The sequence below is a fragment of the Hemitrygon akajei genome, chromosome 13 (assembly GCF_048418815.1).
Source record: "Hemitrygon akajei chromosome 13, sHemAka1.3, whole genome shotgun sequence".
Lineage (NCBI taxonomy): Eukaryota > Metazoa > Chordata > Chondrichthyes > Myliobatiformes > Dasyatidae > Hemitrygon > Hemitrygon akajei.
Genome location: NC_133136.1, coordinates 54,017,148 through 54,032,621, shown reverse-complemented (window position 1 = coordinate 54,032,621; position 15,474 = coordinate 54,017,148). Strand labels below are relative to the sequence as shown.

The window sequence follows — 15,474 nt, the reverse complement described above, 5'->3', positions numbered from 1 at the left end:
AGTGCAGTTTCACCACTTCTGTTCCAATAAACCCCTGTAAAATGGCAATTGCTATATTATTAACTTATTGACACGCAATTACACTTTTCACGTCAAAGCAGATAGTTCAACAAACCTATATATGCTGCAAGGTCTTCAAATTCTGGTTTGTTGGCAATCAGTTCTTCTTTTGTTGGAATATTAATACCCATATAACAAGGGAATCTTATTGGAGGTGAAGCCACACGAATGTGTACCTTTAAAAGCAAATTTATAAAATTTAGAAAAGCAAGGTATCTTACTACCATTTAAAATATTCCATCATTTTGAAAGGTAAGCAAAGCTCAATAAAGCTCTACGTCAACATTGATATAACTGGTAAGTTTTTTTTTAAGTTCAGTTATTTTAATTTAAATACATAGTTCATGCTATGCAAGTAGTATAATCATATTACATTTTTTAAAATATTCCAAAGCTTCTTTTACTAATACCTCTTTGGCACCAGCTTCCTTCAGGAGTTTAATGATTGGAGAAATTGTATTTCCACGCACAATTGAATCATCTATTAACACAATCCGCTTTCCAGCAAAATTATCACTTAGGGCTCCAAATTTTTGTGCTACTCCTAGTTGTCTCAGTCTTGTATTTGGTTGAATGAATGTTCTGCCCACATAACGATTTTTGCATAGTACTTCAACATATGGTAGTCCGGCCTGTAGATCAAAAGGAACAATATCAATATTCCCCCCAACCAAATTAATACTATCTCACCTTTATATTTGTAAGATTTATCTTTAAAGTATTTGAATAAGTGGCTAGCAGGAGAATTATACTTTTCCTCAAGAATGTCATCCTCTTATTACTTTGGGGCAATCTTCAGAGGTTCGAGTCACTGAAACCTACTTGTATAGCATCTAAGACAAGACGATATTATTTATAGTCAAAGCAAAGCAACTGTAGTAACTTGATATAGTAACAGGGTTACTAAGAATGTCAGAAAGCATTAAATGTGCACTTGACAAGCTCAGAATTAAAAATAAATCAGTAAACATGGATAAATGTTTCAACTCACAAATCAGCAAAAAAAATTTAAAAATTAATAAATGTTAAAAAAATCTGATTCTTCATCCCTACTTCCCATATGCAGCATTGTTGTCAAATAAAGATGAATTACAGTTGTATGGTTAATTGCTATATGTTTTACTTTTCATATTTTCACACACAAAACCTTTAATGGCATTTTATTGACATTGTTCAGATAACACTCCGAATTTTGTGAAAATCCCAATTATCAGACTGATATTAAAGGAACAAAATGATAATTAAATATTTATCCCTTAATTTTTAAAATTCTGCTAATCCTATTTAAATGCAATTCCTGGGATTTAAAATTAGCTGCATTGCTCCTTATGGATTAATGGTCTGAATGCCAATCAAAAGGGAAGGATTCAATTTTGTCAGTGACACAGAACAACGAAACATTCTAAACTATGGAGACAGTAATCGAGTTCAGAAGACTGATAATATGGTAAAACGGATTAACTTCAGAGAAATATGCATTTTGGTTAAGAATAAAGTGACCAGGCAAACCAATTAAATAGTTTTAAAAGGATGCAGGAACAGAGAGAACACGAAGTGTATGCAACATAATTCTCTGTACATGGTAGAATCATTTGAGATCATTTAAAAAAACAAACCGAATCCATGGCTTCATTAATAATGACAAAGCACAAAGGTAAATACCCAAGTCTTCAAAAATCCCGTTTATTTCTGCATTCATTTTTGTGCACTAGCCTTTGAAAAGAGAGTAAAATAATAAGACAAGACTGAAGTAGCTATGGGCATTTTCATCAAAAGCTGAGCAGGTAATTTTTTAAAAACTTAGGAGCCTAAAATCATTAACAAATTTTGGTAAGGTTAAATGAGGAAATTGTTTCTTATGAATAGGTAGGTTATAACTACAGGAGACATATTTAAGCCAGCTAACAAAAGAATCAGGAAACTTGTTTTTAAACACTGTACTTACATGAAGTGATCTCATCAAAGCTACCTTGCTTGGCGAATGTAGCTTCAATGGTAACTTTCTGAAAAAGCAAGGGTTTAATTGGATGGCTCCACTAAATAATCCTTCAGGTGGCCTGCTCCTAAATTTTATAATTCTAACAGGTTTAACCTATGACCATTGGTTTAAGAGTCTGGAGTCTACATACCTCCTGTGCATAACCAAGTGCTGCTGGAGTTGCGGATTCTGGAACAGTGCTCACTAAATCTGCATCTACAGGTGCCTCAATAGCAAGCTGCCGCCCACATCGCTGCCTGACTGTATATACCATCTGTCCTTATTAATCAAAAGAAAATGAAATACAAATGAATACTGGACAGATAGACTGAAAAGTATAAAAACATGTAATAACAAAGAAATTTGGATAATAATTCTTTTGCCTTTAAACAAATCAATTTATTTGTACAACATTCTACACATGAAGTGCAAATTTTAGTTAACATTGAGTGCATAAGCAAGACATACTATTTATTATAAATTACTATAAACTGCACATTTAGACTGAGAAGTAATGTAAAGATTTTTACTCATATATATGAAGGATATAAGTAAAAGTCAATGCAATTCAACAAAAGCAAAATGTAGGTTTGTTTTGTAGGACCACTTGTACTGTGACTATAAACAGAACTGTCAAAGTAGCACCAGCCAAAATGTAATTACTAAGTAGACAAATATTGTTTTTATTTATTTGAAGGGTAACAAACCACCTTTATTACAAGATTTTAAAAATACTTTCTCCAACTACAGCAATGCTGAATGAAGATTTAGTGAACCAGGTTACATTTTACAACAGTATTAATTGGAAAAATTAAAAAACGGCTGTCCGAAGAATTCAGATAAAATTCATTATTACCTTCAAATATGGAGTCAGGTCTGGCAAAATAGACGTACTCAAAGATACAGAATGCAGGTGGATCTCCTCGAGCTCTTGGTACAACATCAAGTGTCTGGATTCCATTCTTAGAAATCTGTACTATTTCTCCTGGCAATATTTCACGAAAATACCTAGAAAAAATAGTAAGATGAATAATATTTATACATTTTCAGTGAAGTTTGAAAAAAAAAATCATAATGGCACCAGGTAGTAATGTCAAAATATAAATATTCATTTTCCTGAAAACCAGTCTCATTTATTGCTCCAGTCTCTTTCTAAACACCTTCAAGCATGTAATCTCGCATTGCCCTTATTCATTCCAGAAATGAAAGTCAATCTTATAATGGTTTTTTTTCCACTAAATGACTAGCTCCTGATACAGCTTCCATTTCATTTTTACCATTTCAGATACACTGATATAGTTGTCATTTGCAAATTTATCTGCAATTCATACATTTATCCAGGTCATTGATAGAGAAGAGAAATGAGTTGAATAGAGATCCTAAGAGCTGTTCTGGAATTACTAATGGATAAATTCAGTCTGGGTAATTACCACTCAACCAATGTGCACTTAATCTTCAAAGCAAGTTGTCATCGATGATGACATCAAGGGCCATTGACTCACCTGGTCTTCAATGTATATTTTGGGTTTTGTCAAGACCACGCTGCCTAAGACATCATATTAGCCTTCCTTCTAGCATCAATTAAAAGAATTTCAGAGGAAAGAAAAGAGCAACTTCCCCTCACATCTAGGAAGCCTTTGATAGTATGGCATCAAGGAGCCTGATAAAACTGATGTCGTTGGACATCAGAAGAAAAACAATCCAATTGTTGAAGTCATAGCACACATGAAGGAACATGGGTGTGGAGATCAAGCAATCAAACCCCACAAATTTACTGTAGCTTCTCAGGGCAGTATCATAGATCCAATTACAGTCCGCCCTCCTTACCTGCCAGGGATTGGTTCCGGGACCCCTCGTGGATACCAAAATTCACGGATGCTCAAATCCCTTATTCAACCTGTCTCAATGTGGTAAACCTTTGGACCCAGCAGAACCCTAGACCTTATTTAACCTGTCTCAGTGCGGTGGACATTAGGACCCGGTGTCAGAGCCCTGAATCCGCAATGTTTCTGTTCACGAAAATAATCGCAATCACGATTGAAAATAAAGTGGAAATAATAAAGCGATCGGAAAGAGGTGAAACGCCACTGGTCATTGGAAAAGTATTAGGCTACGTCGGTCAACGATTGGAACAATTTTAAAGGATAAAGTGAGAAAGGCTCTTCCCCGAAGAAAGCTACAATTATTACTAAGTAACACATTGGTTTAATTATTGGGTTTTGGGTTTTTGATCCTCCACATCAACCCGGCATGGTGGAGAGCACAATCAATAGCAGTCTGTCACTGGATCCAACTCAGGAAATTCCGTTTTGGAGCCCAGCGCTGCAACATACATTCTTAAGTGTTTTATATGCACAGAAAGGTAAATTATATACTGCACACTAAGACAAATGTTTGACTAAACTGACGCTAAATAATACCGGATGTACATGTTCCAACTTAATTAGTAAGAGAACTTCCAATTTTTTCGATCCCGATCCACGGTAACCCACGCACATCCTCCCGTATACTTTAAATCATCTCTAGATTACTTATAATACCTAATACAATGTAAATGCTATGTATAATAGTTGTTATACTGCATTGTTTAGGGAATAATGAAAAGAAAAAAAAGTTTGTCATGCTTGAACAGCAAGTGCTGGAAGAGCACTTCCGGGTTTTTGCGATCGCGGTTGGTTGAATTCGCACATGCGGAATTCGCGGATAAGTAGGGCCGACTGTATCTTCAGCTGCTTCAACAATCAACTTATTTTCCTTAGAAGCAGAGCTGTTTCCTAATGCAAACATTTTGATCCTCTCTCCCTGTTTTGATCTGAGGTTTCCACCAGTTTTAAGACCACTATTATACAGGTACTTAAGAAAACAAGTCAAGGTGCCTTAATGACTACTGCCAATGGCTCTGATATGAACCATAATGAAGTGCTTTGAGTCATAGCACAGATTAGCTTCAGCCTCCCAAATGATCTTGATCCACTGCAATTCACCTACCTCAGAAGCAGGTAATTTTCGTGGCCCTATACTCATCTATGGGGTATCTGGACAGTAGAGACACCTATGTTAGACTATTGTTTACTTTAGTACAACTCTCCCTTTAGTATTATAACTCCAACTCGCTACACCAGGGGTGGCAAACTGATGGCGTGTCACATTCAGTATCACCACTCGATTCTTTAAACCCAACCCATAAAAAAAAACACAAAATGATTATTTCTACTGTTAAATGAAGCAGCAAATGATACGTAGAACCCAAGAGTTCGGAAATGTTTTCACAGGAAACATCTCACGCCAGTATGGTGCCAGCTAGATGGTTGTGAGGACAAATCAGCAAACGTAGTGCACAACTGCATGCAGTAAACAAGACCTAGACCAGTTTCAGATATGAGGTGGTAAATAGTAAATAACTATATGATAAATGGTAATTAAATTGATATGCAATGACCATCTTCAACAAAGGCTAGCTTGCATGCAAAAGATTTAAATAAAGGTAACAGAAAATTAATACTCCATTATTGCTCTCCTCATCAAATAATTCAAGGTAGATAAAATTTTAAGGCCGTCGATAGCCCAGATAGAAGAAGGCATTTTCTTTAGCTGTTAAGTCAGTAAATAGGAAGCACAAATTAAAAATAAATAATTGTGGAGTTAAGAAAAAAATATCTTCATTTTGGCAGATCTGGAAATAATTACCTACCAAGCTATGACAAAGTAGAAACTCGAGGCAATGAGACGTCTAGAAGCTGTCCAGGGCTGGCAGGGAGGTACAATGATGAATAGCTTCATTTCCCATTGTAAATTCATATAACCATATAATAATTACAGCACAGAAACAGGCCATCTCGGCCCTTCTAGTCCGTGCCAAACGCTTACTCTCACCTAGTCCCACTGGCCCACACTCAGCCCATAACCCTCCATTCCTTTCCTGTCCATATACCTTTCCAATTTTACTTTAAATGCCAATACCGAACCTGCCTCTACCACTTCTACTGGAAGCTCGTTCCATACAGCTACTACTCTTTGAGTAAAGAAATTCCCCCTCCTGTTACCCTTAAACTTATGCCCCCTAACTCTCAACTCATGTCTTCTTGTTCGAATCTCCTCTACTCTCAATGGAAAAAGCCTATCCACGTCAACTCTATCTATCCCCCTCATAACTTTAAATACCTCTATCAAGTCCCCCCTCAACCTTCTACGCTCCAAAGAATAAAGACCTAACTTGATCAACCTTTCCCTGTAACTTCGCTGCTGAGGAGTTCCTATGGTGAACTCTTCTTGCCCTAAGTCTCCCGATATAGGTTATATTAAATTTTGTTTGATGCTTCTGTGAAATGCTTTGTTGTGTGTTAGAACATTAAAGACATTGTACAGAATGCATAGATCTTACAGTTTTGCATAATTCAATAATCTGCACCAACTTGAGAGTAGATTAATAGTTCTACTTTATTCCTACTAAGAACAGCATGATCAGAAAATGAAGAGTACAACTGCACTCATTCGCTAGGTCCTTACGCTTTTTACGCCTAGTACCAAAATGTGTAGTCTTAAGCAATAGCAGATAATGTCAAGGTGATAAGATTTATAAGACTTTGAGAGGCCTAGATAGAGTAGGTAGCCAGTATCTTCTATAGGGGACTGACTTTGTGAATAAGCCTGTTGGTGCCAGCTTCAGAGGCAGATTCATCCCTTGGAAACACCTGTCTCAGCAATCAACATCACTCAGCACGTGTTATGCCTTTACTCAAGCAGCATGTATAGCATTCATGCTATTAATGCTAGGAAAGCTACAAACCTACAGGTATATCAGGCCCAAATTAAAATACATAAAATAAATCCTTACCTAGCTCCAATAGATTGGAAACTACATGATTCAGAAGAAACCACCCATCCTTCAGGATGCATTTCAATGTCTGGGTTTCCTACGGTCAAAAGAAAAAGCATCCAAAATAACATTAAAACTTTTCAAAGAATGTAATTTGCTTGTCCAATGAAGAAATAAATTGTTTCCTGTCCAATTGGCAACTGCTAACCCTTAAGTTATTTCCCTACTATCAAATCAATTGCATAGTTTATAATTCCTAAATCCAAAGCCCCCAGTGAGTCAAAACATTTTCCTACTTATCACCCAAGAAAAATTCTACCCTCAATTCCCTGCATTTCCTCATGGGCCACCCACTTATAGACTTAACTAGATCTTTTCTCCCTCATCCTGTTTTAACTTGAACCAAGCTTTAAATTCACACGTGGACCTCAAAATTCATCAGGACAAAAAGTCAGCGACCTGAAATGCTAAATTTTTCTCACTCTACAGCTACTAGCTGCCAAGTACTTCAGGTATTTTCAATTTACTAGAATTTGTTGTACTATGCAACATAACTCACTATTATTTGTATCTGATCATTTCCATTTGAGTGGCAGAATGTTCCCAGATGCCTTACCAGTTCAGAATTGCAATATAGCACATACAGAACTTCTATATATAATATATATAACAATATAGTACTTCTACATACAGAATTTTATCTGCCAGTGTAGTCTCTTGCAAATCATTGCACTTGTGATTACTTGACTACCCAGCAACCTCAACGACTACCTTGGCTTGGAACTATTTGCTAACCATACCAACCTCATCAGATCACTAAAATTAGAGCCCAAGCTTTAAATAGGGGAAAAGAACATAGCATGTGTTGACAATAACCAGTGTACAACTTTTAGAAAGTAAAAGCTTGTCTGACTTTGAAAATCAAATACAATTTTTCAGAGGCTCTTCTGGACATTAAGCAGCCTAATAAAATACACCTTCTTTAAAAAAATAGTTGGGGCATTGTTCTATTCTGAACAGTTGTTACATGGAGAATGAATACTTTACTTCCTTTTACACCAGGGTGATTTGGGCTGTCTTCTCCATTGATTTTGTCTTCCTGTGCCAAGATTTCCACTACAGGTACAACATTCTCTTTCTGGGGAATATGACTAAATGCAATACATCATCCATGTCAAGTAATGAGCTACTCATCCGAATTGGAAGCATTCATTGAACAAATAATCACATACTGACTAGCCATGAATTGAATACCTTCTGTATAATAGTCAGGACATAATATGTACTATTTTAGCATTTTGAATTTCCTCACAAATTAGTTAAGGTCACTGACATTTTATGAAGCAATAAAATTCCAAATTCCCTTCAACAATCAATGAAATATCACAGCCCATAAAGAACAGGAAAGACAATAAATAAAGTACATTCTCACTTTTGTTTACATTCAGCATTGTGAATAGTGTCAATCTGATCCCAAAATTCCAAAGGTAATTCAAATTAAAAACATTTGGACTTCCCATCTCTCCATTGCCAGGCACCTACTGATCCCGATACCCACTATAGGTAAAATCAGTACTCAGAGCAAAACTCTTCATTTTCATTAGTCTAGCACTTTCCTGCAATGTGGGACACGAAATAAAGTCTGAATTTAAAAAATAGAACTTTTGCTCTTTTTTAATTAATGAAAATTAAAAATGGATATTAGACAATCACAGCAAATTGGTTAGATACAGTTTAATTCCTAGATATTTTTCTTACCTGAACTTCGCAGTTCAGAAACTGGTACAAGACAGCCAATGCACAAGGGGCGATTTCCATAAGGGTCACGGACAGCATAGATTACATCCTTATACATAAGCAGTATTGAGTAAGAGGTAGATGTTGCCGTCATCAAATTTCTAATCCTAGAAATGAAGTTCAACATTGGTCTTAAAACTGCTTTTCTCTCTTCTCCAGTTCTGATGAAATGAACTGTTCCACTTTACACAGATGCTACCTAACCTGCTGAGAGTTTTCTGGATTTTCTGTTTTATTGCATATTTTCAGCATGTTTTTTTCTTTATTTTCATCAAAACTGGCCATATGGGCCTCCTAATTATAAGCTATTAATTTAGAGGGAAACCACAAAATTCTATTCATTAGATTACACAGCTAGTTTTCATGGACTATAAACTAATGCAGTGCATTCTGGTTAACTAGGCCATCGGTTTATCAGGACGACACTTATTTGGGACAACAAAGAATAGAAACTAATCAAGAAAATTGTCTGGATTCTCTACATTTATTTGGGACACTATGCTGCTAAATTGGGACAGGAGTCTGTTACTAACTAGAGACAGTCACATGCACTTGTGTGGCTGTAGACACAACAATGTGCTTAGAGCGAACAGTTTTTAAATAGCATCAGTTGCACGTTTGTATTCAAAAAGCTGTGATTTTTGTTGCTGACAGTTAGAGAGAAATAAGCAGTAAGATAATTCAGAACTGTTTTGTTCACTGCCGTTTCAGGCATTCAGGCTTGAAGATGCCAGAAAGAGCTGGGAATGAAAATGAAATTTTACTACAACAAGTTAGGAATTACGAAGAATTTGAATCACCTTGAATGTTATGTTTTAGAGCATGCAATCATTGAAAGTATTGATTGAAGGCAGTCCATTGTCTGCACTAGTTGCCTGTGCTGATTTTATTAATTTACAGTCAATCATGAACAATTATTCTATTGTTTCAAATTTGGGAGGCAATTTACAATGGCATAATATCCAGTTAAATCAAGGGAAGTTCATCATTCCTGAAACATTAATTCTTCCTCTCTCTACTGATGTTTCTTGATCTATTGAGCATTTAAAAAAAAACTAGTATACTTTAATTGATTTTTGTATTTCCTTTCTCAACAAATCTTAGCCAAAATCATGAAGAAGAAACTTTCTGGAATAATGTTTTTCCACTTTGGTACTATAGTTGTTCTTCGGCAAGTAAGCCAAAATATATTTATGAATTCAGATATTAAACCTGATTCTATCTGACTCATGTACCTGCCAATCAGTACCTAGCTTTGCTGAAGGTACTAATTCACTGGATTTGCCATTGAACTATTTGTTGATGCTCCAAAGCAGGAAATGAAGAAATCTAGATACTTCTACAAACCACAAGGATGAAAATAAGAGTCCATAAGTATCTTTTAATGAGGGTATTCTGAATATTAATTTCACAGACAGGGCAAATCTAGTTTACATAGTGAGACCTGTACTCATAAGTTGCTTTCTATAATAGAGCCATAAAGTAAAAGAAATTTTGGTATATAGCTCATAACAAACCTTCTTTGTATTTCAGGAATTCATGTAATTTGCATAATCTTGGTAAACAGCCGCATGGTGTCACATCTCAGCCATCAAGCTCTAGTATCTGAGCTGATGCCATGAGATTACACCATGTGGCATGCTAGCTGTACAGCATTACATTCGCTAGTGAATATGCAGTACTCCATGTAAATCTGCAACTTAACTCCCTGAAGGCACTTAGGTCAGCTCAGGATTTTTCTTCTTGCTAAATGCTCAATGACAACACCTTTTTCAACAAACATAGCAAATAAACAATTTTAAATGCAACTTTAACATTAACTCCAAAGTTCGTACAAAATTCTTTTTCCAATTGCACTCAGTAATTTCTATATTGCACACATAAAAGATGTTAATATTTTATTTAATTGATTGCTTTAGGGAAATTTGCAAAACATAAATGTTAATACACAATTATAAAAATATATCCATCTGCATAATCTTTAAAAGTCATACTACATGACTTTTTTCAAGTTGGCATTGGGAAAGTCTGGAAAAAAATTGATGCTTAGTTTGAAAAATGTCAAATATATTAAGACATCAACTCAAGCTCTGAATTGCTAACCACTCAATTAACTACTTTTTTATTGCTCTTAGTAAACTTCAATATTAGGTTAATCTGTTGCACATGTACCCAAATCCCTCAATTTTCCAGTTGCTAAAATATTTACTAATTATGTTTAAAAAGATGATGGAAAACATATTTGTTAAATATACTGTTGGGTCTAACTGTTTAATTTTAATTGCATTTTCTTTGCAGTTTAACAATCAATTATCTGATTGTATTTTAAGTAGCTTTATATCCCTCTAGCAGCTATACAAAGTATAACTCTGAAGTATCTTTGTTTCTTTCATTAAGTGAATGTGTATTTTCTCAGAGGTTAATTTTTACTGCAGTATTGACCATGCTGCAAATCCAATTATACTTTAACTGGACTTCTGCAACATGAAGCTAAAAGTCTGAGCAAAGTGATTTCCTGTACCTGGCCACCCAGTCTGGTGTATCAGCTTCTTCTTTTGGAGGTGTCAGAGCCAGAAGTTGTGTAATAAGTTCACTGTCAGAACTGGTTGATAAGCCAACCCCATGACGTAGTACCTGTAATATCAATTGAGAAGCAATTTATTTTATTCCAGTTGAAACACACAACAGATATGAATTATCATTTCATTGTTCAATGTGAAGCTTTGAATTTGTAATTACTTACATTGGAAAAACACACAAAAAAAAGTGCCACCATTCACCTTTCCACCTAATCCCCAACTCTCATCATCCCCAATGCCTGAGTGTGAATAACTTTGTCTAGAAACAGTACTTTCTTTGTTCCAGCAGCACATGGACATAAATACAACTTCCAGAAAGGAGTGCATTGCAACTACACCTGGGCTAATTTTCACCAAGGCTGTAATTCAATTGGCCTTCACGGCATCTGTGCTTATTGGCACTACTAAAGGAATGAACATTGTTTTATAGAACTCCAGACATGAAAAAGTTGACCATCAGGAATAGCTAAGAGGTTAGTTATGTATTCTTTGAAGTGAAAAAACCAAGGATCAAGGGACGACTGTGCAAGTGCGTGGACGTCAGTGAGTTAGACCAGTGAGAAGAGTTTAAAAGGAGGCAGATTTTTCTTCAGCAGTTTGATCGAGGGACGACTGCGCAAGCGCGTGCACGTCAGCGAGTTAGACCAGCACAAAGAGTTTAAAAGGAGACAGCTTTATAGAGCGGGTGTTGAAGTAGAGGTAGACATAGTAGGAGGGCTGTGGCAAAATGAGTCGAGGTAAGGTAGGTTATCTATGAAGAATAGAAACAGGAAGCACGTCTGTCAGGCCAGTGTTCTGTACTGGGTGTCGGATGTGTGAAGTCCAGGAGATTCCCAGCCTCCCAGAAAGCCACATCTGTGACAGGTGCATCAAGCTGCAGCTCCTTAGGGACTGGGTTAGGGAACCTTCATCTGGTCAGGGAAAGTGAAGGGGTGATAGAGAGGAGCAATAGGCAAATAGTCACACAGTGGCTTTGAGAGACAGATATAACAGTCAGGAGAGGGAAGGGCAAGAGTCAGATACTAGAGAGCACCACTGTGGCTACCCTTCTTAACAGTAAGAACTCCTGTTTGAGTACTGTTTGGGGGGGGGGGGGGCCTACCTGGGGGAAAACAACAGTGGCTGCTCCTCTGGCACAGAGTCTGCCCATGTGGCTCAGAAGGGTAGGGAAAGGAAGAAGGCAGTAGTAATAGGGGACTCTATAGTTAGGGGGTCAGACAGGTGATTCTGTGGACAGGAAAGAAACAAGGATGGTAGTTTGCCTCCCAGGTGCCAGGGTCCAGGATGTTTCTGATCCCGTCCACAATATCCTGAATCGGGAAGGTGAACAGCCAGAGGTCGTGGTACATATTGGTACCACGACATAGGTAGGAAAGGGGAGGAGGTCCTGAAAACAGACTACAGGGAGTTAGGAAGGAAGTTGAGAAACATGACCACAAAGGTAGTAATCTTGGGATTTCTGCCTGTGCCACGCAATAGTGAGTATAGGAATAGAGTGAGGTGGAGGGTAAATGCGTGGCTGAGGGATTGAAGCAGGGGGCAGGAATTCAGATTTCTAGATCATTGGAACTTCTTTTGGGCAGGCATGACCTGTACAAAAAGAACAGGTTGCACTTGAATCCCAGGGGGACCAATATCCTGGCAGGGAGGTTTGCTGAGGCTATTGGGGAAAGTTTAAACTAGAATTGTTGGGGGGTGGGAACCAAACTGAGAGACTGGGGAAGAGGTGGTTGGCTCACAAATAGAGAAAGCTTGGAGGCAGTGCGAGGGGGAGGATAGGCAGGTGATAGAGAAGGGATGCGCTCAGACCGATGGTTTGAGATGCGTCTATTTTAATGCGAGAAGCATCATGAACAAAGCGGATGAGCTTAGATCGTGGATCAGTACATGGAGTTATGATGTTGTGGCCATTACAGAGACTTGGATGGCTCAGGGGCAGGAATGGTTACTTCAAGTGCCAGGGTTTAGATGTTTCAAAAAGGACAGGGAGGGAGGCAAAAGAGGTGGGGCCATGGCACTGCTGATCAGAGATAGTGTCACAGCTGCAAAGGAGGAGGAAGGCATGGAGGGATTGTCTACTGAGTCTCTATGGGTAGAAGTTAGAAACAAGAAGGGGTCAATAACTCCAATAGTAACAGGGACATCAAGGAGCAGATAGGGAGACAGATTCTGGAAAGGTGTAATAATAACAGGGTTGTTGTGATGGGAGATTTTAATTTCCCAAATATTGATTGGCATCTCCCTAGAGCAAGGGGTTTGGATGGAGTGGAGTTTGTTAAGTGTGTTCAGGAAGGTTTCCTAACACAGTATGTAAATAAGCCTACAAAAGGAGATGCTGTACTAGATCTGGTATTGGGAAATGAACCTGATCAGGTGTCAGGTCTCTCAGTAGGACAGCATTTTGGGGATAGTGATCATAATTCTATCTTCTTTACCATAGCATTGGAGAGGGATAGGACCAGACAAATTAGGAAAGTGTTTAATTGGAACAAGGGGAAATATGAAGCTATTAAGCAGGAACTTGGAAGCATAAATTGGGAACAGATGTTCTCAGGGAAATGTATGGCAAACGCAATCTCAATGGCTCTTCACACGGCTTTAGACCACCTGGACTACACAAACACTTACGTCAGGATGCTGTTCATTGACTTTAGCTCAGCATTTAATACCATCAATCCCACAATCCTGACTGAGAAGTTGCTAAACTTGGGCCTCTGTACCTCCCTCTGCAATGGGATCCTCGACTTCCTAACTGGAAGACCACAATCTGTGCAGATTGGTGATAACATATACTCCTCGCTGACGATCAACACTGGCACACCTCAGGGGTGTGTACATAGCCCACTGCTCTACTCTCTATATACACATGACTATGTGGCTAGGCATAGCTCAAATACCATCTGTAAATTTGCTGACGATACAACTATTGTTGGTAGAATCTCAGGTGGTGACAAGAGGGCGTACAGGAGTGAGATATGCCAACTAGAGGAGTGGTGCCGCAGCAACAACCTGGCACAACATCAGTAAGATGAAACAGCTGATTGTGAACTTCAGGAAGGGTAAGATGAAGGAACACATACCAATCCTCAGAGGGATGAGAAGTGGAGAGAGTGAGCAGTTTCAAGTTCCTGTGTGTCAAGATCTCAGAGGATCTAACCTGGTCCCAGCATATCGATGTAGGCAAGACAGCCACTATACTTTATTAGGAGTTTGAAGAGATTTGGTATATCAACAAATACACTCAAAAACTTCTATAGTTGTACTGTGAAGAGCATCCTGACAGGCTGCATTACTGTCTGGTATGGAAGAGTATTGCACAGGACCAAAAGAAGCTGCAATAGGTTGTAAATCTAGTCAGCTCCATCCTGGGTACTAGCCTACAAATTACCCAGGACATCTTCAGGGAGCAGTATCTCAGAAAGGCAGCTTCCATTATTAAAGACCTCCACCATCCAGGGCATGCCCTTGTCTCGCTGTTACCATCAGGTAACAGAAGCCTGAAGGCACACACTCAGTGATTCAGGAACAGCTTCTTCCCCTCTGCCATCCAATTCTTAAATAGATATTGAATCTTTGGACACTACCTCACTTTTTTTTTTAAATATACAGTATTTCTGTTTTTGCATGTTTTTAAAATCAACTCAACATACATATACGGTAATTGATTTACTTCTTTATTTATTATTTTTTTTTCTCTCTGCTAGATTATGTATTGCATTGAACTACAATATTTGGATAATGTTCCTACCCTCTGAACATTATCACATAACATACTGGTGATAATAAGCCTAATTCTGATTCTGATACGTGGTAAATGTTCAGGGGATATTTGTGTGGGGTTCTGTATAGGTACATTCCAATGTGACAGGGAAAGGATAGTAGGTACAGGAACCGTGGTGTACAAAGGCTGCTGAAAATCTAGTCAAGAAGAAAAGCTTACGAAAGGTTCAAATAACTAGGTAATGTTAGAGATCTAGATTATAAGGCTAGCAGGAAGGAGCTTAAGAATTAGGAGAGCCAAAAGGGGCCATGAGAAGGCCTTGGTGAGTAGGATTAAGGAAAACCCCAAGGCATTCTACCAGTATACGAAGAGCAAGAGGATAAGATTTGAGAGAATAGGACCAATCAAGTGTGACAGTGGAAAAGTGTGTATGGAACTGGAGGAGACAATGGAGGTACCTAATGAATACTTTAAGTATTCACTACTGAAAAAGACCTTGGCGATTATAGGGATGACTTACAGC

At 37.8% G+C, this 15,474-nt stretch overlaps 1 protein-coding gene across 1 annotated transcript in view; it reads right to left on the bottom strand.

Moving 5' to 3' along the window:
- ppat (phosphoribosyl pyrophosphate amidotransferase) overlaps positions 1-15,474 on the bottom strand; it is a 34,968-nt gene that overhangs the window by 6,692 nt on the left and 12,802 nt on the right. The window contains exons 4-10 of the mRNA XM_073064610.1: positions 11,173-11,285; positions 8,613-8,758; positions 6,873-6,951; positions 2,895-3,046; positions 2,190-2,317; positions 471-692; positions 116-236 (exon numbers count right to left, since the gene is read on the bottom strand). Coding sequence (XP_072920711.1) covers positions 116-236; positions 471-692; positions 2,190-2,317; positions 2,895-3,046; positions 6,873-6,951; positions 8,613-8,758; positions 11,173-11,285 — 961 coding nt within the window. The remainder of the gene's footprint in view (positions 1-115; positions 237-470; positions 693-2,189; positions 2,318-2,894; positions 3,047-6,872; positions 6,952-8,612; positions 8,759-11,172; positions 11,286-15,474) is intronic.